Source organism: Globicephala melas, chromosome 11, assembly GCF_963455315.2.
Source record: "Globicephala melas chromosome 11, mGloMel1.2, whole genome shotgun sequence".
Classification (NCBI taxonomy): Eukaryota; Metazoa; Chordata; class Mammalia; order Artiodactyla; family Delphinidae; genus Globicephala; species Globicephala melas.
The window spans coordinates 63,623,981-63,643,432 of NC_083324.2; the positions used below are offsets into that span (position 1 = coordinate 63,623,981).

Genomic DNA, 19,452 nt, shown 5'->3' on the forward strand with positions numbered 1-19,452 from the left:
TGGAAGCAGGGAGAGGAGAGAGGTTTCTGCCGGATCCGGGTGAGAGCGCACAAGGTGGGGGTTGAGGAGACTCCAGCACGAGGACGTGTCCTAAAGGAGAGCCTGCAGGATCTGCAGATGGTAGAAAGGCAGAGGTCAAAAATGCCACCACGTCTCTTGGCCTGGGCGCTGCAAGCACAGAGCTGTCTTCAAGGACAGGCAGGCTGTGTGAGAGTGGGTGGACCCTCTTGAAAGTTCCTCCTGGTTGTGCAGTGAAAACACTTTCAAGCAGAACATGGGGTATCAGCTGAGCCACAGAGGTTCCCCAGGAGCCCTGGGCCTGGCACTGAGGGGCAGACAAGCCAAGCACCTGGCAGGCAGCTTTCTCTAAAAGGCACCACAGACCCTTACCAGCACTCACAGCCCCGCGAGAGACAAGCCCTCACAGGCCAGGCTGACGTGGCACAGAGAGCCAATGTCGCCCACCAGTGTCCCTGGCCCGGCCTCTCCTAGGAAGCTGGGCACCTGCCCTCCACCTGCTGGCTGGCATCCCCTCTCCCACCTGCCCCTTCCTGCCCTCTCTCCACTCCACCCCAGTCTTAGTGCTCAAACCCCACTGTGGTGACGGCCAGAAAACCCTCATTACCTGCAAGTTAAGTTGGCCACTCAGTCTCCACACCACAGGGAGACACCTGAGGCCCAGCAGATGGCCGGTCCTCTCCAGGATCAGCCTCAAAGGTCACCATCTGTCCCTGCCCACCGGGCCCAGCCTCTTCCACATCAACGGAGCCTCTCATGCTGACTTAAGGCCCAGCTACAAGCTGTGCAATGACATTTTCTGCAGGCTGACTGTGTGCCAGGCACCAGGCTAGGCCTTTTCTGGACATTAACCCTTAATTCCCACACCAGGCCTAGGAGACCACTGTCATCCCCTTTTTACAAAGGAGGAAACCGACGCACAAACAGGCTAAACGATTTGCCAAGGTGGCGAAAGCTGTCTGGCTCCAGTCTCCAGATGCTTACCCACCATGCTAGGCCACATTCCCATCTTCAAGCCTCAGTTTTTGTTGTTGTTGTTGTTTTTTCTCCACTGCAAAATTAATGAGGGACTCAATGCAATGATTTCTGGATCCTTCTGAGCTCTTACAGGTCAAGGATTGGAAAACTGTTTCCTTCCAGGGCACTTACTATGTTCTTTTTCCCCCCAACAATAACTGCTCTCAGGAAAAGATATTACTGACTCGTTCATACTATGGTGTAAGTGACTGGTATGGTGAGTAGATATGGTGGATATGGTGAGGTAACTCTGGTGGCACAGCGATTCAAACTCAGATCTGACTGGCTTCAGAACCTGGGCTGTCCCCACGACACAGCATTGTAGAGGTCACATCCTCTGCGTTAGGCTCTCCTCTGAAAAGTATTCTTTAGCTCCATCAATATTCCCTTGACTAGGAGAATGGAGCCAAAATGAAGATGAAGGAGTGGGTGGGAACAGGGGAGTAAAGGATATGAGCTGTCAGACCCACAACTTCCCGAAGTCAGGGCTTCTGATCCCTAATGACGGCCTGGGTTTGAGGCCCCACTTCCAACCCAGTTGCTTTGGGCAGGCAGTCTGGAAGGAGTCAGTTCTGGGAGCTGGGACCTGACTCCCAGCCCTGGCCCGTCCCTTAATCAGGGCTCAGTTTCCACAACTGTACGACAGGAAGTTGGCCCCTCCCAGCTCTAGCAGGTGTGAGTTTTGCTCATACCCTGGCCTTGACAGAACCCCATCAGCATTCTCCAGGTAGGAAATTACCCCACGTGCCCCCAAACCCAGAGCTCCTCTCTAAGCTTTGCACAGGAAATCCACCTCACGGAGGAAAGAGAGCTGTAATCACAGCCTCTGGGGGAAGTTCCCAGCAGACCCCACTAATAGCCTTGGCAGGGAGCGGGGCTGGGGCGCAGCAGTGCCCTTTGAAACAGACACCTGACACCGCAGCTCCCCTGGCCCCCAAGATGCCCCTCCCTCATCCTTCCCTGCCTGAAGCTCTGCACCTGACCTCCCTCCTCAAAGTTCAACCTTTTTGTCTCTGTAAATGGCTTTTCAGTTTCTGGCCCAGCCTCTCATTTCTACCAGTTTAATTATTGAGGAGCCCTCTTGTCGCCAGCCTGGAACATTAACGCTCTTAAAAGGGACCCAGGGACTTCGGACCATAGCCAGCTGTCTCCTTCTGCCTCTCTCCCCATCTCCCCCACCGCCCGTCCCCTTTCCTTTCCCAACAGGCCCCTTCCGTCCCCCTTCCTTCTCCCCTCCCTAGGCCTCTACCTCCCAGTCCCATCTTGCTCTCGGGGCAGGACAAAACCCAGGCCACGCCACATTCATATGTGACCAGATGGGCAGCTGAAGAGCCCTCGGCTGGTGAGGCCCTTTGGTCCCAGAGCCCCTCACCCCACCAGCGACCTTCCCCATCCTGGGAGAGGTCAGCACAGCAGTCACAGCCCACTGCTGTGTGGGGCTTCCAAGAACCCGCTTCAAGGCCTCATGCTGACAGCAACCTTTCTTAGAGCCTTGGCCATGTGTCTGGTGACACCTCTCAGCTCCTTTGATCTTTTCCACCTCCCTATAAAGTGCGTACTGGTTCCCCTCTAGGACATGGTGGGGAAGGACCCTTACCAATGTCATAGCCCCAAGGGCCCAATCACGTTGTTTTATCATCTTTATAAAACACTTTTTAAAAGACACAGACTCACCAAGGTGTTTAATACAAAGCTCAGAAAAGGACACTGCAGCAGCCCCACCTGTAGTCTGGTCTTCTCAAAGGCTGGGGGGCTGTGCCCCACTCAGTCAGGATGACCCAGGTCGCCTCACCTCCCAAGCCCAGGGAAGGCAGGCTGAATTGGTGACACAGCTCACCGAAGCCATCACTAGGCCCTGGGACCACAGAGCCTTGCTCCCCCTCCCCTCTGGGTCTCTACTCCTCACTGCAGAATTGGGCAGGTGGAGGGACTGGACCAGTTTCCCATTCCCCAACCATCCCACCAACGAATGTCCACAAGCAACACTGCTCCCCAGCGGTTGTTCAAATTGCCCGCTACAAAGGCAAAGTCTCCTTCAAGTCTCCGGCTTCAGCGTGATTTTGCATCCTTCAGAATGCATCCATTTGTTTTTAAATTAAAATAATGTTTTCATCTGGATCATCAAGCAAAACCAACACTACAGGAAGAAGGCCCCAAGGCAAGGACTGCAGAGCACACGTGGCCCAGACCAGCCTATGGCAAAGTTCCAACCCCGCCCCTGCTGTGACAGGACAACTCAACCACCTTTCTTTCCCACCTACCCTCACAGCCAACACAGAGACATTCGCACCGTTCATCCCCACTTCTACCCCGGCCCCCAGAAATGCCCCCCAAGTACTGATGCATCATGGGATTGGGCAAACGTGTTCCAGAAAGGGTCCAGGAGAGATGGCTCCAGCCTCAGCGCTTCCCATCCTGCATGAGGCCAAACAGCCTCTCTCTGTCCACTCCCTAACTCTGGAGCCTTTGAGGAGGCAAGGGGCCAATTCCAGAGGCCAAGAATCTAACACCAGAGTGAAGAAGGGACCCAGAGGCTCCATTTGTGCCACCTTCCTCCTCCCTCACCCTCTTCTCTCTCCCTCTCTCTCTGTCTTTCTGTCTCTCTCTGTATCTCTCTGTCTCTCTCTCTCTCTCTGTCTCTCTCTCTCTCTCTCTCACACACACTCACACACACACACACACACACACACACACACACGCACACACAGCAAACGAGGAGGCTCCCAGAGAGAAGCAGGCACATAATTATTGGTAAAATGCTTGTAATGTTTTTCTCTCTACCCAGTAGCTTTCAGTAGTTTTAGCAGCTTAGCGAAGCACTTGGCTCCAATTGAATTGCAAATCAGCAGCTCCTGCCCCAGGAAGAGAGGAAGGGAGGCGGCAAGGAGGGGGCAGGGAGGGATTCCAGAAGGAAGGGGAGAAAGGTGTGCAAGGAAGAGGGGCAGAAGGAAGGTAATGAGCCAGGGAGGCTAAGCTCAGGGCCAAGGGCACCAGAAACAGGGACTGCCCGCTCCTCCAGGCCTTTTCCCGTCCTCATCTCCGTTCACTGCGGTAGCCAACACCTCATCCAAAAAATCAGGACACATCTTCTAACTATAATCCTGAGGTGGAGCGGAAGGGCCATGCGGGGCTTTCTCAGCTACCCGGGAGAAAAACAGATCTTTCTTGGCAATTGCAATTATTGAAAAACAATGTCAAAACAAAAGTCTTGCTTTTTCTCCCTGGCAATCTCCAACATTCACATTCCCATTCTATGTTTATCTTTTAATCTGTCTACCTTTCTATCTACCTAAATTTCTATTCGTCCATCTGTCTGGGTTTTTTATATTTCTGTCTGCCCATCTCCTCCTCCCTTCTGTTGTTCGCCAGTACTTCCTTTCCCCTCCCGGTTCAGAATTCCCCGCAGAGGAGCAGAGTCGATCAAGGAGCTGCCTGCAGCAGGTGCTGTTTCAGCACCATGGTCAGCACCACGGGGCTGGGTCCCTCCTCACCACAGGTCAGCCCCAAATTCTCAGAGATTGCTCGGGGAGCTGGGAAACACACTCTCTCCCTCGGATTCAGGAGGAGAAGAAGAGAAAGGAGCTGGGCAGGCACTAACCTTGAAGAGACGAAGGATGTTGGCCACCATGATGGAGACCGAACTCCCTGAAGCACCGATGACACCCACCACGCGCTCAGGTTTAGTGATGATGGGCGGGCCGCCGCTGCCACAGCGGACCTCCGTGCCATCCTTCTCAATGAGCGCCTGCACAAAGGTCAGCGACTGCTCCAGGGCATGGGTGTCCCTGGAGCAGGTGTCCAGTATGCGGGCGCCCAACGTGATGTTGGGCAGCAGGTCCGGGTCATTGTTAATGCGATCTAGAGCAAAGAGCATGGCCTCCAGGCGGTGGATGCCCTTTTCCTTCTTGAGTTCTCCGCAGGCCTTGCCCTCTGAGCCCCGGCCGTGCACCGGGAACAGGCCTCCCAGAGTGATGTCACCATCTATGCGGATGGAATTCATTTGAGGGTGGCCTTTGGGCTTCCCCAGGGAGGAAGGCACCCAGGGCCCAGACAGGCTGAGGAGCAGGCAAAGGAGCAGCCGGGCCCACCACCAGCCCCAGCCCCTCTTCCCAGGCATCTCGGAAATCCCTAGAGACCCATGAATGGCAGGCCTCCCTCCTAGCCGTGTGGGCCCCTGGCCCACAGCCTGGGGGAGCAGGGGCAGAGCAGCCCCCACAAGTCTCTCCAGTGCAGCTTCAGCAGCAGGGCGGCTGATGGCAGCCAACAGGCTGAACCATGCTGGTGTTCCTCGCCCCGCAGGCAACGCTCAGTTACGGGCACAGGCCATGCTCCCAGATGGCAGGGAGTGCCTGGGGTGCAGCAAAGCTCTGGGCTTGGTCCCCACGTCCTGCAGGCCTGTTCTTGGTGGATGACTGTGAAAGGAGGAGAGTGCTCCTAGCTTGGCAGGTCTTGGCATCAAGGGGAAAACAGCTCCAATGCTCTCCTCTTACCAACCTTAAAGAGAGAGAGAGAGAGAGAGAGAGAGAGAATCAAGGAGAAGCCCAAAGAAGACATTAGCAATTCGGATCTCTCATCAGGAGCCTGAGAGCAGGAGATGCTGGAGGTTATAGCCAAAGACTCCACAAATCTCCTGAGCTTGGTTTCCTCCCAGCTGCTGCTCAACTTTGGTCCAAATGGGAGAATTTGAGGCAGAAATTGGGTGGTGTCTGAAGATTTCTTAAGGCCTGTGCCCACTACCATCAGACCCGAGGCCTCAGAGAGCTCTCTCCCCAGGCAACAGCCTGGGAGGCTTGGGCAGAGGAGAGGCCCCTCTCAACACTCACCCACAGGAAGGAGCAGGCAGAAACCGGTCCCACAGGGCACAGCTCATTTCAGAGACGAGGAAACCAAGGCCCAGAGCAGGAGAGCACCTGACCCGAGTCACACAGCGGGCAAGCAGCAGAACGCTGCCTGGAACCCAGCTTTCTGGCTCCCAGCTCTGGAACCAGACACACTTGGGCTCCTTGAGGACTCAGAGACAAGGAAAGCCAACGAGGCCCAGGAGAAGAAGTCTGGCTGAGAGCTGCTCAGCCTGAAGGCCAGGGAGAAGCTGGGGCTGCCGGGGCTTTGGGGTTCTCCTGCTGAACTGGGGAGGGCTCGGTGGACCCTCCCATTTCCACCCCAGCTGCTCTGCCCCGGCCGGCGGGTGGTGGGGGAGGGGGGCGGGCGGTCAACCCAACTGAGGCTCATTTTCTCTTGCTGGGCCTCCCTCCCCTCCCCTCCCCTCCCCTCCCCCTCTCTAAGGGTCTTTCTCTCTTAGTTTCCTTTGCTCCTTCTCTCTTCCCCACTTCCTCCCTCTGCGAGTGGGGCTTGGGTTCTGGCCTGAGCTAGTGCACGTTATGATGACGGTCGTTATTACTGTTGTTGTGATTAAATATTTATCTGCAAGGGTGGAGGAGGGAGTACCAGCTCTTCCTCATTCTCATGGCTAATTTGGGCTAATTTCCCCAGGACTTCCTTGTGTGGGCCCAGCCTTCCCTTACCACCAGCAACCTCCCTGCCCTCGACTCAGGAGGCCCCAGGGAGAAAGGCGGAAAGCTGAGCCAGGGCTTGGCTAGGGGGCGACCCCAAGGCCCCCTTCCCCATGGGTTTGTCAAATGAAGACCAGCAGCCACTCACCCGTTCTGTGCCTCAGTTTCCCTAGCCATTTGGAAGAAGAGCTTGTGTTTGGGTTGGGAGGTGTCCCTGGAAATATGGTCCCTCTATCAAGACCAAGTGGTGGTCTCAGAACCACCCATCCCCCACCCCACAGAGGCCCTGACTGCTCCAGGTCTGCACAAGGGGTAGAGGAGGAGAGGGGGCACACCCCAGGATCCAACCTCAGCTCCCGGGTTTCTTCTAAACCCTCACCTCACATCTTACCCCCGCATCAGAATGCTCCCTCCTCCGTTTAGCTCCTCAGAGGCCAAGAGTATGGCTCTTAATTCTCCTCAGCCCCCTCTGCAGGTGAACCAGTAGCCCAGAGGGACCACATAACTCTGCCGAAGTCAAACAGCAAGTCAAGGCGGGTGAGGACTCAAAGCCAGCCCCAGTCACACTGAGAGAGCCTGGGGAAGCTGGCGGGAAGCCAGGACTCAGTGACCTAGGGCTGGTGTAGTGCTTTGGGGAAGGCTTAAGAGCTGTTAAAATACAAGAGCGGGGCAGCTACACCTGTGTGGACCCCTCATTAGCACTCACCCCTTTGTGTGAGTGAGTTATCAGATCTCTCTCCCAGGGGGCCGTGGGGAGTGAGGGGATGGGGGATACTAGCTGCTGAGGCCAGTTCTAGGGGATTCAGAAGAGAAAGCAGAAGCCTCAGACCACCCTGCAGTCCTGCTGCTGCCCTGCTGGAGGCCACACCTGTCCCCTAGGGAGTCCTCAGTTTCAACATCTGTAAAATGGATGGGCTGGAATAAGACCCAGTCTGGAGGCCATCCTGTCCCTGTGGGAGCATTTCAGTTGTCACAATGATGAGAGTCACCTACTAGCTTGCATCCAGGCAGGGTCAGAGATGGCATGGGCAAGACAGCCCGCACAATGAAACACTGTCTTGTCCAAATGCCAATTGTGCCCCATGGAGAAATAACAGCGAAGGACAACATAGCGCTGTGTGCCAGCCACCACGCAGGTGCTTCTCAGGTGACACTCACATCCCTATGAGCCAGGTGGGATTTTTATCCCCATCACACAGATGACGAAGCTGAGGCACCAAACGTCAAACAGTGACACAGCCCAGGGACACGGAGCTTGGGCAGGCCGCCCGGGCCCTGACCACCCCACCACGCTGGCCCCGAGGGTCTCGCAGGCCCTGCCCAGTTCCCACATCCTAGGAAGTCAGGCTTGGTTTTCTTGAATTTCAAATGGAGGGATTTCTGGCATCAGGACAAGGTGGTGAGCCGAGGCTGCAACAGGGCAGACTCAGGCTGGGAAACCAACGCACAGCAGCTTCTGACAGTCAGGCCCTGCAAAGGCTTCCAGATCCTTCGTGAGGGCTCAACACTGGCTTCTCTTGAAGCCTGAGCACCTCTGGGCTGATCAGTGCCCGCACACAGACACACACACACCATAGGCAGGGCAAGGACAGAGGCCACACAGGGGAAGGAGGCCTCAGTGAGGAGAAAGGCAAATACTTGCAAGATGAGAATCACGACCGCAAGGCCCCGGGCCCTGCCCCAAGCTGCTCAGACACCAGCAAGGCCTCTCTCCATTGGACTGGGTCCCAGCCTGCCTGCAGCGAGTCCCCTCCAGCCCTCAGACCTACCAGGCCTGCCTTTTCCGAGCTTCTCCAAGAGCTGGGCAAACCACCGCCTCTTTCAACCTCCCCTCCTTCCTTTGATCAGCATAACAGGCACCAGGGAAAAGTAAAAATACCTGGGAGTGAAAGGAGCCAGGAGAGCAGAGGCTGGGGGTGGGGCGGACAGGGGGAGCCCGGCTGATCCTCCCTCCCCCACGGGGCACCTCCACCTGCAGGGGAGGGGGGAGCTGGGGGGGTGCTGGGAGCCCTCAGACCACTCCCCCAGGTCCAAAACAGCCAGGAAAGCTCAAACTGGGACAGTTAGGGGGGGTCCCGCCCGAGATGAAATCACCACGATGGCCACCCACCCCCAGATGGGTCTCCTCTCCCGTCCTCAGTCTCCCTTTCCCACCTCCCTCCTCAGCCCCTTACTCACTTCCCTCTGCTGTCCCTGCTAGATCCCTTCTCCAGGGAGAACCCCTTACTCACTTCCCCCTGCTGTCCCTGCTAGATCCTTTCTCCAGGGAGGACAGAACTAGGCAGGAAGGGATGAGGAGCACAGGGTAGAGCAATAGTTCACTGGCCAATGGCATTTTCCAGAACATTCTCCTCAGTGAAAGGGGATGGGGGAGGGGAGGCTGGGGGGAGAGCTGTAGTTCACCCCTCCCTTAGCCCAGCCAGCCCCACCACCTGAGGGTCTCTCAGACACCCGAGGAACTGGCCAAACCTACCTCAGTGACCCCTTCCAAGTCTTAACAAGCAGGATTCCAGGCTTTTCTCCTGCCTGACCTCAACCCTTCCCTCTCCAGCCAGGGCCTGGGCCATAAAGAACCACAAACCACAAAACAACAACCAGAAGAGAGCTACTGTGACTTAATAAGCTCCAATTTAGTTTTCACTGAGCTGCTTTTTCTTCTCCAAAAGCTAAAGAAATAGAATTCTCCCAAACACGAAATAAAGGGCAGAGTCAGAGGGAGGGACCCCGCACTTTGCTTCCAGGGGTGGGGGCCACAACCAGAGCGGCTCAGTCCCCCCTCCAGCCCTCCGAGGGGACGCTCAGCCTCCTGACTCCTCTGCAGGCCAGCAGGCCAGCCCCTAGGGCTGAGCGGGTGGAACGAGGAAAGCCAGGTCCAGAAAGGACTCCCCGCCTGCCCGGGGTCCCCAGCACACCCTCCTCACATTCCTGAGCCAGGCCTCCGGACCTATGGTGGCCCTTCCCCTCTGCCTGCCCCAGTTTCCTCCAGCACCTACTTCAGCTCTCTTCACCTTGACCTCTGCTGGGCCCAGCCCAGCCCAGGTGCTGGGAGAACTCAGGGACTGTGAATGGAGGAGTGGAGTGGGGTTTGAACCCTCTGAGCTGTTCAGACGCCTCATCGCCCACATTTCACATTTCCACGGAAGGAGGGGCTGGCAGCTCCACTCCCCAAAGGGGACAGTGAGGGAGAACCTGAGGCCTCTTCCCTCCTTTCCTACACCACCCTCACCCCCTTGGGACTGCAGGTCACCTCTAAGGCCCCCCTCTCTCCTGACCCTGGGGACTTGCGCTGGCTGGGCAGAAGTGAGGTTTGCTAGACAGTCTCCTTTCAAATGGACAAAGCCTAACCCAGGAAGCAGGTCATCAGAAGCCCGCTCCACCCCAGCTGCACCAGCAACAAACCTCCACCTGTATGATTTAGGTCCCTAAGGAAAGGGGGTAACCAATTATCTCCCTCAAAGCCCAGCAGCACAACCCTCTCCCCACCTGGACCACAACCTGAGGGGATCACGTCATCCTCATCTTGATATCTCTGCATCCCAGCTTGCACGGTGCCTGGCATCCCCCACTGGGGTCTGTGGAAGTGACAGTGATCCCTGGGGTCTTTCCACCCTTCTCTCCCAGGTAATCTAGTTCTAGAATAATAGGAAGAGTAGCCCTGCTCCAGGCACTGACCCAGCCTGAGCCATGTTCTAAGAGCAAGAAGGAGGGAAGAGTGGGGGTCTGGACCCCATGCCCCCTTCCCTTCAATTCCCTGAGCTGTTCCAGCTCCCTGGCCTGATCAGGAACCTCTCAAGTTCAGAAACCCCAGACCTCACTTCAAAACCCATCCTCTCCCTGTTCCAAAACAAGGACCTGGTTCAGAAGTGACTGGCTCTGTGCTGGGCATGCGGTGGGTACTGAGAAATGCGTGTGGAAGGAACGAAGGAAGGGATGGAGGACATAATTCCTGAGCTTCATGCCAACGGAAACTAAGAAGGGGGAAACAAACCAGTTGCCCATGCTTCCCTGACCCTTGGATTCCCTCCAGCCTCCTCCCTGTGAGGCTTACCCTTCAAGTGAGCAACTGAGATACTTCTTCTTCCAGGAAGACTGCCCTGATGATTCTAGTTCCTGTTATCTCCTTCCTCCACAGTCAGTGCCATAAAGCCTCTCTCTGTGTGTTGTTATTGGGCACTGATAAGCCTCGGAGCACGTTAAGGGCCTGGGTGCACAGCACCGCCCTCATCTCGGTGTCCCAGTGCCCAGCCCAAGGCTCAGAATGCAGGAAATTCTCAGTCAACAACCAGACAAAGCCAGGTCCCTGCCCAGAGCCAGCACAGCACCACCCTCACCAGTGTGGAGCCCAGGGCAGGGAGTGGGGGTCTGCAGCAGCATTCCAGGTTCCCGGAGTGGGGCTCAGACCTTGCCCTGAATTCTTACAACCCTCTTGTGTGGGCAGGCATGGAATATAATCCATGACCATTCAGTTATTCAATGTGCCATCCGAATACGTGCTGAGCTCCTGCCGTGTGCCAGACTCCGTTCTGAGCACTGGGGAAACGCTGGAAGTGAAAACAGACACAAACACCTGCCCTGGGAAGCCAACATCCCAGTGGGGGAGTGGCGCAGGAGAGACAATAAATACATCTACACACAGATGGGTGGCACTTCAGGGGATCAAGGGGCTATGAAGACACACAAGGCAGGTAAGGAGAAAGGGAATGACCCAGAGGAGCTTTTTCAGAAAAAGATAGTCAGGGAAGGCTTCTCAGGGGAGGTGGCATTAGAGCAGAGATTAAAAACAGTAAAGGCACGAGCCATGTGTCTGGGAGAAAAACATCCCAGGTAGAGAGAACAGCAAGTGCAAAGGCCCTGGGGTGGGCATATGATTAGCATTCATTGTTCAAGGAACGGCAAGGAGGTCAGCATGACTGGAGGGCAGTGGGAAGGGAGAGAGGCAGGAGAGGAGGTCAGAGCGGGCTCCAAGCATAAGATCAAGCAGGACCTTGTGGGCCATGGTGTGGATGGAGAAAGGAGGGCCCACTGTGAGCACAGCAGACAGGGACTCGGGACTAGAGAAACCAGAGGCTCAAAGGCAGCCACCTGCTAAGGCCACAGCAGCTCCCATCAGTTGCAAGGCAAAGAAAGCACATCTCATTGGCACTGGGTCCCACCAATTCAGCTCAGAAAATGCCCAGCCTTGACTTTCCCCTTCTCCCAGAGCCAGGGGGCCAGCCACCAAGCTCACGCTTGCTCAAGGTCTCCTCCAACCAGCAGCCCCCATGCAGACCCCCAGGCCTCTCCTTCTGGCCCCAACTCACCCCACCCCCACTTGCCAGGACCATCCAGTTTTCCAGCACAACATCCAAGCGGGCAAGTGCCTTTGTTTGCAGCTGTTGCTAATGTGGGCTTCCTGCTAATGCTGTTTCTTCCTCTCTCCTCCTTCTTCCTGTCCCCCCCACTGAACCCCGGCACTGCCCTGGAAACCTGGGGCCCACTGGCTTAGGGAGTCCATGTCCAAACCCTACTGCCTTGCACAGCCACGAACGGAACCACAGCTGTGGGGGAGACTTCCCACCCTAAGGCACCCTGAGGCCAGGCACAAAGAAGGGGCCGTGACATCTGAGAAGCGATCACCGGCCAAAAACTTAAGAATCCAGGTCAAGTCCCCAATCTTTATTTCTATATTCAAATCTAAAAATAACCCTGTAGCGATGAAGTGTTACTAGAAGTCACAGCCCAGCCAGAACACGGGTCCAGAGACTAGTCTGTCCCCCTGAGGGACAGAGGGATGGCTGCGAGGGTTGAGTGTGGGGGACCCAGGGAGGACTCCAACCTCCTGGTCCCGATGCAGGTGGCCCAGCCTGGGACCGCCAGGCAGCTGAGCTCCCCAGGGCGTCATCACAGCCCCTGGGCGGCCAGGGCTTTCTCCAGGAGAAGAGGGAGGCTTAGGAGACACTACAGCTTGCTCGTCAGCATGGCTCGAGCCGAAATGGCACGGCTGTCATTATGGGCTGGCATTTCCCAATTACTGCAGATAATATCTACCTTAATTGAATGGGGTCCAGATAATGGCATTATGCACCGCATTCCCCAATTTATTTAATATACGTGTGTACACATATATTTATGCCTCACTGCTGCCACGAGATTGCTAAACGGTGAGGTTAATTATAAAACATTTCGACGGGAGTCATCAGCTTTCATTTAAGGGTGATTTTTGCTATCCTTGTGGTGCTCGTTTTTCCAAGGAGCCAAGAGAAACTTGGACAGGCGGCTAGAGACTCTCTCTGCCCTGTGGGCTGGGGGGCTGGGGGGCAGGGCTGCAGGGCAGGCTTCATCTTTCCTGAGCGAGTTCCCATTATAAGCCTCCCTTTCAGGAGCAAAGCTCAGGCAGGGAAAGAGAGGTTGGGGGAGCAGAAGGGGGGGCGGTACTGAGGCAGAAGCCCCCAGAGCTTGACTCCAGGACTGGCGGGGAGCAGAAGCCCGCTGGGAAGGCAAAGCTACATGCCTGGGGTTGGGCTGAGAGGCAGCAGGGAGACAGTGGAAGAGAAGCAGAGCAGAGGACAGAGGGAGGCCAGAAGCTGCACAGCCAGGAAAGAAACAGAGCTCCCAGGAGCCAGAGAAAAGGCAGCCTGCACTCCGGCAAGGGCCAAAGGCAGTGAGATCTTGAGATTAATTTTTGATACTCCCCTGCTAACTAGGGCAGAGTGGACACGGAAACAAGCCCTCCCTGCTCTTTCCAGGAGCCGGCACCAGGCTGGGGTGGTGGGGGGGGGAGGACCAGAAAGCTGGTGCCCTCCACTCGGGCCTGCTGCCCACCAGGGGAAGCCCCTCAGCCTCCTCCCTCAGGTTGGCCTGAGCAGCCAGCAGCTCTGCCAGCCCCAGTGAGCAGGGCCAGAGCCCAGATGCCAGCTCCCCCGCACCTTCTCCAGGTGGCAAAGGCGGCCTCACTCTGCAGAAGTGAGATAACATCCCATCCAGCAGCTGGCGGGCCCAGCTACCCAGGCTGCCAGTGGGGCCTGACCATTGGAAAATGGGGTGCTAGACTGAGCAGAGGAGGACAGCAGGGGTGGGCAGATGTCTTGGGGTCAGTGGTAATTAGGGGCTGCCGGCCCCACACTTGTCTAGGGGAGAGGATGTATCTAGTGGCTGTAATTATGAAGCTCAGAAGCCCATGGTCCTGGGGCCATCGTTTCCTGCCAGCTGTCCCCCTGCAGTGGAACAGGTTCGGGTGTGGCCAAGCATCCTGGAAGCTGGGCAGGGGACCCCTCAGGAAGCAGGTGGGGGCTGCAGAGCCCCGCTGGTCTGGGCCCGCCCCCGACCCGTCTGGCCAGCACACTGCTCGTCCACAGGCTTGCTCGCTGACTCTCTCACCTACCTCAGCTGCCTGCCTGCTGCTGTGCAAGGCGCTCCCTCCTGGAGATGTCAAGCCTCCAACAGAATGAAGCCACACAGAGGAAAGTTGGGGGAGGAGAGAGGAGAGAGGAGGGAGGTGGGAGGAGCGGCCTGTGCTGGACCACTGAAGCCAAAAAGGCAGCTAAACTCCTGGCCTGCTCCCTCCTCCCCTTCTGCCAGCTCAGGACCTATTTTATGGGATGTGCTGCATGCCCCGCCCCCAACATCCCATACATCTCTCTCCTGAAAATCCACCACCGGTAGAGCATTCCTTTGGGTTAAGCATTGCCTTCTTCGTCTCTGAATCTCTCTTCACAGCAAATGCCCCTGGGATGGGTAGCCCTAGAAGCGAGCAAGACCTCAGGAGGGAAGAGCTTTTTGATGTTTTTGTCCCTGACAGGTGTGAAGATGTTGACATTCAAGGGAAAGTTGAGGGCTAGAATGACAAAAGTTGGGGGGAGATGAAGACAGTGGTCAACAACTTCACAAGTGGACAGGCATGCCCATCCGGGGCTAAGCAGAGGCTCAGAGGCACCATCCCCAAAGGTTCCCCACCCCATCCCCAGGACAGAACACTAGGTGCTGGGAAGGCCCTCCAGGAGGTGGTCCTCTTGGGGATCAGGGAGAGGGGCAAGGGCTCTGACCCCTACTCCCCGCTGTAGCCTCTTCGGGGGCCCTTGCCACTAGTCCCAGGGCCTGCCCAGGAGAGGAGATAAGCCCCCTGCCCTGTCCGGTGGATGACCACACCCAGGGGCCTCCAGACTGCTCCGTGGGAATTCTCTCTGCCACGTCACGAGAGGTCATCAGAAAAGCCCCTGCAAGTCCTCACCTCTTCATGGAAGTTCTCCCACCACCTCATGCCCTGAGGCCTCTGAGGCGCAGAGGTGCCCACCCAGAGCCTGGGGCCCAGCATCCAATGTGGAGTCAGGGAGAAAGCAAGGCAGACCCAGGACACATCCTGGGGAAGAGGCAACGGCAACTAGAACATTTTTCACTTCCACCATGAGCTGACCCAGGGATGGGAGGCTGTGGGAACGGGGTGCCCAGTATGGAGACTCTTACAGAGCTGGCCGCCCTGCCAGCCCTCAGCCCCCAACCTCACCCCAGAACGGAGGAGAGGAGGGACTATGAGGCAGACACACACACACACACACACACACACACACACACACACACACACACACAATCCTCCCTCCACCGTCATTTGGCTTTCTGCCAGACTGACAGAGGGGCAGACAGACTAACCACGGCTCCAACAGACACGCGGCTTGAGGCACCCCATTAAGCAAGACCAGCTCAGTCCCGCAAAGCAGCTTCTCCCGCACCAGGGGCAGGGAGGGTGACCGGAGTAGGGAAAGAGACAAGGAGCCTCCTCCAAACAGGACCGAAAGTCTGAAGGCGGGGGTGTCACTCGCGGCCTGTGGTAGGGGTCGCTCTTAGGTTCGGGCCTCAGGACTCCCTGCCGCCGCCACTGCCGCCCCATTTCAGCACAAACAGCGTCAGACCGCCCCGGTGCGGGGGCGCCTCTCGCAGTCGGGGCCTCCCCCTCCCAGCCCCGCCCCCGCGCGGGGAGGGGGCGCTTTCAGCTCCTGAGCGCCGGGGAAAGCCGACCCCGGAGGGACCCCCCGAAAACACACACACACACACACACACGGACACACACACACGGACACACACGGACACGGCCCGGCTGCCCGCCCCGCGGCCGCGTAGAAGCAAAGGTTCATCAGGGTCCCGGAGAGGGTCGGTCCCGAATATCCGAGAAGCACCTGACCGTGAAGTCCCGGGGCCGCGGGGAGACCCCAGACCCTGGGGTGCCGTCCCATCCCGCCTCCGCCGAGAGCAAGCCTCCGGCGCCGGGGTCGGTCGGAGACGAAGGCGACGCTGGGGCGGCCACGGGAGCGGGACGCGGGGCTGGTGTGGGTCAAGGAGCAGAGGCGCGCGAGGCTGACGCTGCTCTCCCGCCGGGAGACCGTGGGGAACCGGGGCAAAGAACGGCCCGCGCCCCCGCCCGCCCTGTCTCTCCGCAGAGGGGGCGCTCTGATGCCGCCGCCCCCACCTGAGCGCGGGCTCGACCCCCCAGTCGGGGGAACCCGAAACAACCCCAGGCACAGAGACACTTTCCCCCAGGCCCGCGAAAGAGCCACTGCCCTACTGCCTGTCTCGGGGCGGTGGGACAGCCGGCCCCAGCCCCGAGGGGAGACCCTCTAGCCCGGGTCCAGCGCCCTCCAGCCCCGAAAGCTCCGGTCCGCCGGCCCTCTGGGCAGCCCCGAGCCCGGGAGCTCGTCAGAGGCCACCTCCCCGAGCCCTGGAGTCCCCGCCGCAGCTCGCGCCCCAGAGGCCGGAGGGCACGGTCCCCTCTGCCCGTTCCCCGCGGGCCACAACTCACCGCGCGCCGGCGAGGACTCGGTGGCGCACCCGCCCGCGCCGGGGGCGCAAGGAGGCGGCGGCCGGAGGCTGGCTTTTCGCGGTGGCCGGAGCCCGGGCCGCGGCGGGCGGCTCGAACGCTGCGGTCCGAGCCCGGCGCGGAGCCGCCCGGAGTCCGGGACGCAGCGGGGAGGAGCAGGCGGCCGCCCGGCCCGAGCCGCCTCCAATCGCGCAGCGGTCTGCTGCTGCTCCGGCGAGAGCGAGCCAGCGAGCTAGGGAGCGGCGGGCAGCCCTGCTCCGTCCGCCGCGGAGCCCGACGTCCGAGCCGGAGGGAGAGAGGAGGCGGCTCCGGGGTGCGGGGTCTGGCCGAGGGCTCCGGGCTAGGAAGGGAGTGGAACGTGAGCCGAGCAGCGAGCTCAGCCGGCTGAGATGCGGGCGCCCGGGGGCGCCGCGGCAGCCGCACGGCAGCAAGAAAAAAGGAGAGCGAGCTTGAGAGCGCGCTGGAGAGCGAGCGAGCGAGCAAGCGAGGAAGACGCCGAGAGGGGAGGCTGCGGGAGGGGGCGGGCGCCGGGAGCACGAGGGGGCGAGGGGACCGCAGCCGCTCAGCCCGACGCCCACTCTGCTGCCGCCACACTCGGGAAGGCGCAAGCCCTGCCCGCCAAGTTTGCTCTGCAGGTGCGGCCGAGCGCGCGGCTTCCGCCGGCCTTTTAAAAAGAGAGCACCTGGGAGCCCACCACCGACCCCACACCTCCACCGCCGGAAGGCTGGGGCTTGCCCAGCTTCCCGCCACCCCTCCGCACCAGCCCCGCCTTCTGCTCCCCCTCTCACGACGCCCCACCGGCGTCCTCTCCTGGAAGCCCCCTTTTCCCCCCTCCCCCGGGGCGGATGTCTGCTCCTCGACTCAAAGGACTTGGCAGGGACCCCTCCTGACCCCAAAGGTCGAGGGTCAAGGAACATAGCATCCCGACACACTCCCTGAGAAGTACAGCAAACACAGTGATGCCAAGGGGTCACACTCCTCCCCACCCCCACCCCATCTTCCCTGAGCATCACTAAGACCCCCACCTTAGGCCAGCTTATCACACATCTGCACCACGCACGTGGCGTGTGCCCCCATGTGGCATGTTCATTTGCACAGCCCACTGCTCCTGGTTTGAGCATATGACACAGGATGGGAGGGGGAGGGGATTCCATTTGCCCCTGGTCACACAGCCTTCAGGAGCCCCTTCCCACTGAAGTCCCTTCCACCCCAGAACTCCACCAGGCTTGGGGAACTCCCACTCCATGGCCCACAGCCCACTGGTCTCCCTCCAGCCCTGGTCTGCAAAGTTTAACAGGTGGCCTGGCTGGCAGACAGGAGCGAGCCTGGGGAAAAAATCCCTTAGCCAGGGAGAAGCTGGAGCCCCAGCTCTCCTCCTCCCCAGGGGGCTGTGAAAAATCCCAGGAGAGGGCTGGCCTTAGAGAGGAAGAGAGGGAGGGAGACTTGCAGCCCTCTTAGGATTGCAAGAGCATCCCATCCCAGACTGCAGAAGTGTCTTCAGTTAGAGCTGTGACAAGTGACTGTCCTTGTCCCAGGGAGGGTGCTCAGCACAGTGCCAGAGAGCTGGGGGGGGGAGAGTGGCTGACCAGCGGCCTCCCTCCTCCACGTCAGTACCTCAGTCATCCTGGCTGACCTGCAGAGTGCCATCTGGGCTCCACTGTGCCCAGGCCTGGGGGGATTCATGCCCCCCACAGCCCAACCCCTCATTTCCACAGATAATTTCTTCTTCTAGATCAGGGGAATGTCTGGGACGGCCTGGGAATAGCAGGGTCTGACCCTCCCCTACTCTGCCCTTTCTCCCTCCCTGCTCCTCATCCAATGCCCCGGCACCTTCCCAAAGACCCACTCAGGCACTCCCACCTCCAGAATTCCAGACACTGCCAGGCCAGAACCATATCTTGTTCACCATGGTTCATCCAGGGCCTGGCACCATGCCTGGTCCTAGTGAAAGCTCAATCACTGTTTGGTGAATGAACACATGTTGGCAAAACATGAACTCTCTTTGTAACTGTCTCATGTGATAGCCCCAAATACATGTCTCATTTACCCAGTCAGACTGAAGTCTCTGGTGGGAGGGCGGTGATCATGCATTCATTCATGCATTCATTCACGCCTTTTTTTTTTTTTTTTTTTTTGATGCAACCAGTACTGACCGAGATCCTGCTGCATTCCTAGTCCCAGGAATACACAGAGGGCAGCACAGCACCCTGCCCTTGAAGAGAGCACCCTGCCCTTGAAGTGTGCACCCATGGCCGTGCGCACCTCGGCCAGACGCATTTTAGAGAGGCATGAATGAGCTAAGGCCACCAAAGCTCCCGCTGTCTGCCGGCTCTGCCCAACCGCGTGTGCGCTGCTCTGGGCTTACAGGAAACTCAAGTCACTCCTGGAGAGGCCGTGGCCTTGGGAACAGCCTGCCCAGGTTCCAACCAAACCCCCAGCATACCTGGGTCCTCCTGCCCAGGGTCCCTCAGTTTCCCACCTGTACAAAAAGGACCATGATGCTGACCTCAGAGCAGGGCGGCCGGGTTGCTGTGCAAGAAGCCACCCAGTTAGGGGTGCTGGGAGGTTCAAGTTCAGCCTGCCTTGGGCTTGACATGGGACACATCCTGTCTTGAGGATGGGTCTGCCTAAAAGATGGGGGTCCTTTGTCTGATTCCTACCAAGGGTCCATAAGGGCCAGAGTCTGGGCCCTACTGGCAAGGCCATCATGAAGAGGGAATGAAATAATGGATGCAGGGCACCCAGTCTTGTGTTTAGGTGCCCAGAAGTGGGAGCCACTGCAGTTTTTAACACAGAATATAGTCCTCAATATCCTTTTGTTGAATAGCCTTTTGTTGAATGAATGAATGAATGAATGGAACTGAACATAAAGGGGCCATGGTTTATTGAGAGCCAAAAGGAGCCCAGCCGCTCTCCCCACCCCCTGGCCCTCAGCATTGCCTGCACTCTGGCCATAATTATCCCACCCCCCACCAGCTGTGTCGCAGAAGCCTGGGTAGGCTATATTTTTCAGGGGTTAAAAAAAGAAACACTGTTGGCTGGCAGATGGCTGAGTTTGTGGACTCGTCCAGTTTGAAGGTCTCAGCCTGAGGCCTAGGTCTTCTGGGCAGCCGTCCTGGGCCC

At 58.3% G+C, this 19,452-nt stretch overlaps 1 protein-coding gene across 19 annotated transcripts in view; it reads right to left on the reverse strand.

Annotated features, from left to right (window-relative positions):
- GRM4 (glutamate metabotropic receptor 4) overlaps positions 1-17,820 on the reverse strand; it is a 111,602-nt gene extending 93,782 nt beyond the window's left edge. For 4 of the 19 annotated variants that reach the window (XR_009565693.1, XM_060307345.1, XM_060307347.1 and 1 more), the window contains exons 1-2: positions 16,312-17,061; positions 4,634-5,529 (exon numbers count right to left, since the gene is read on the reverse strand). Coding sequence is in view for 16 of the 19 variants with exons in the window: in XM_060307345.1 (XP_060163328.1) it covers positions 4,634-5,152 (519 nt within the window). In the remaining 3 variants the exon portion in view is untranslated. Of the gene's footprint in view, positions 1-4,633; positions 5,530-5,858; positions 6,117-10,593; positions 11,798-13,905; positions 14,719-15,691; positions 16,213-16,311; positions 17,066-17,354 lie in introns of those variants that run through there. The other 15 variants (XR_009565694.1, XR_009565695.1, XM_060307353.1 and 12 more) reach the window with 10 other exon arrangements.
- Between the last annotated feature and the right edge of the window lie 1,632 nt (positions 17,821-19,452).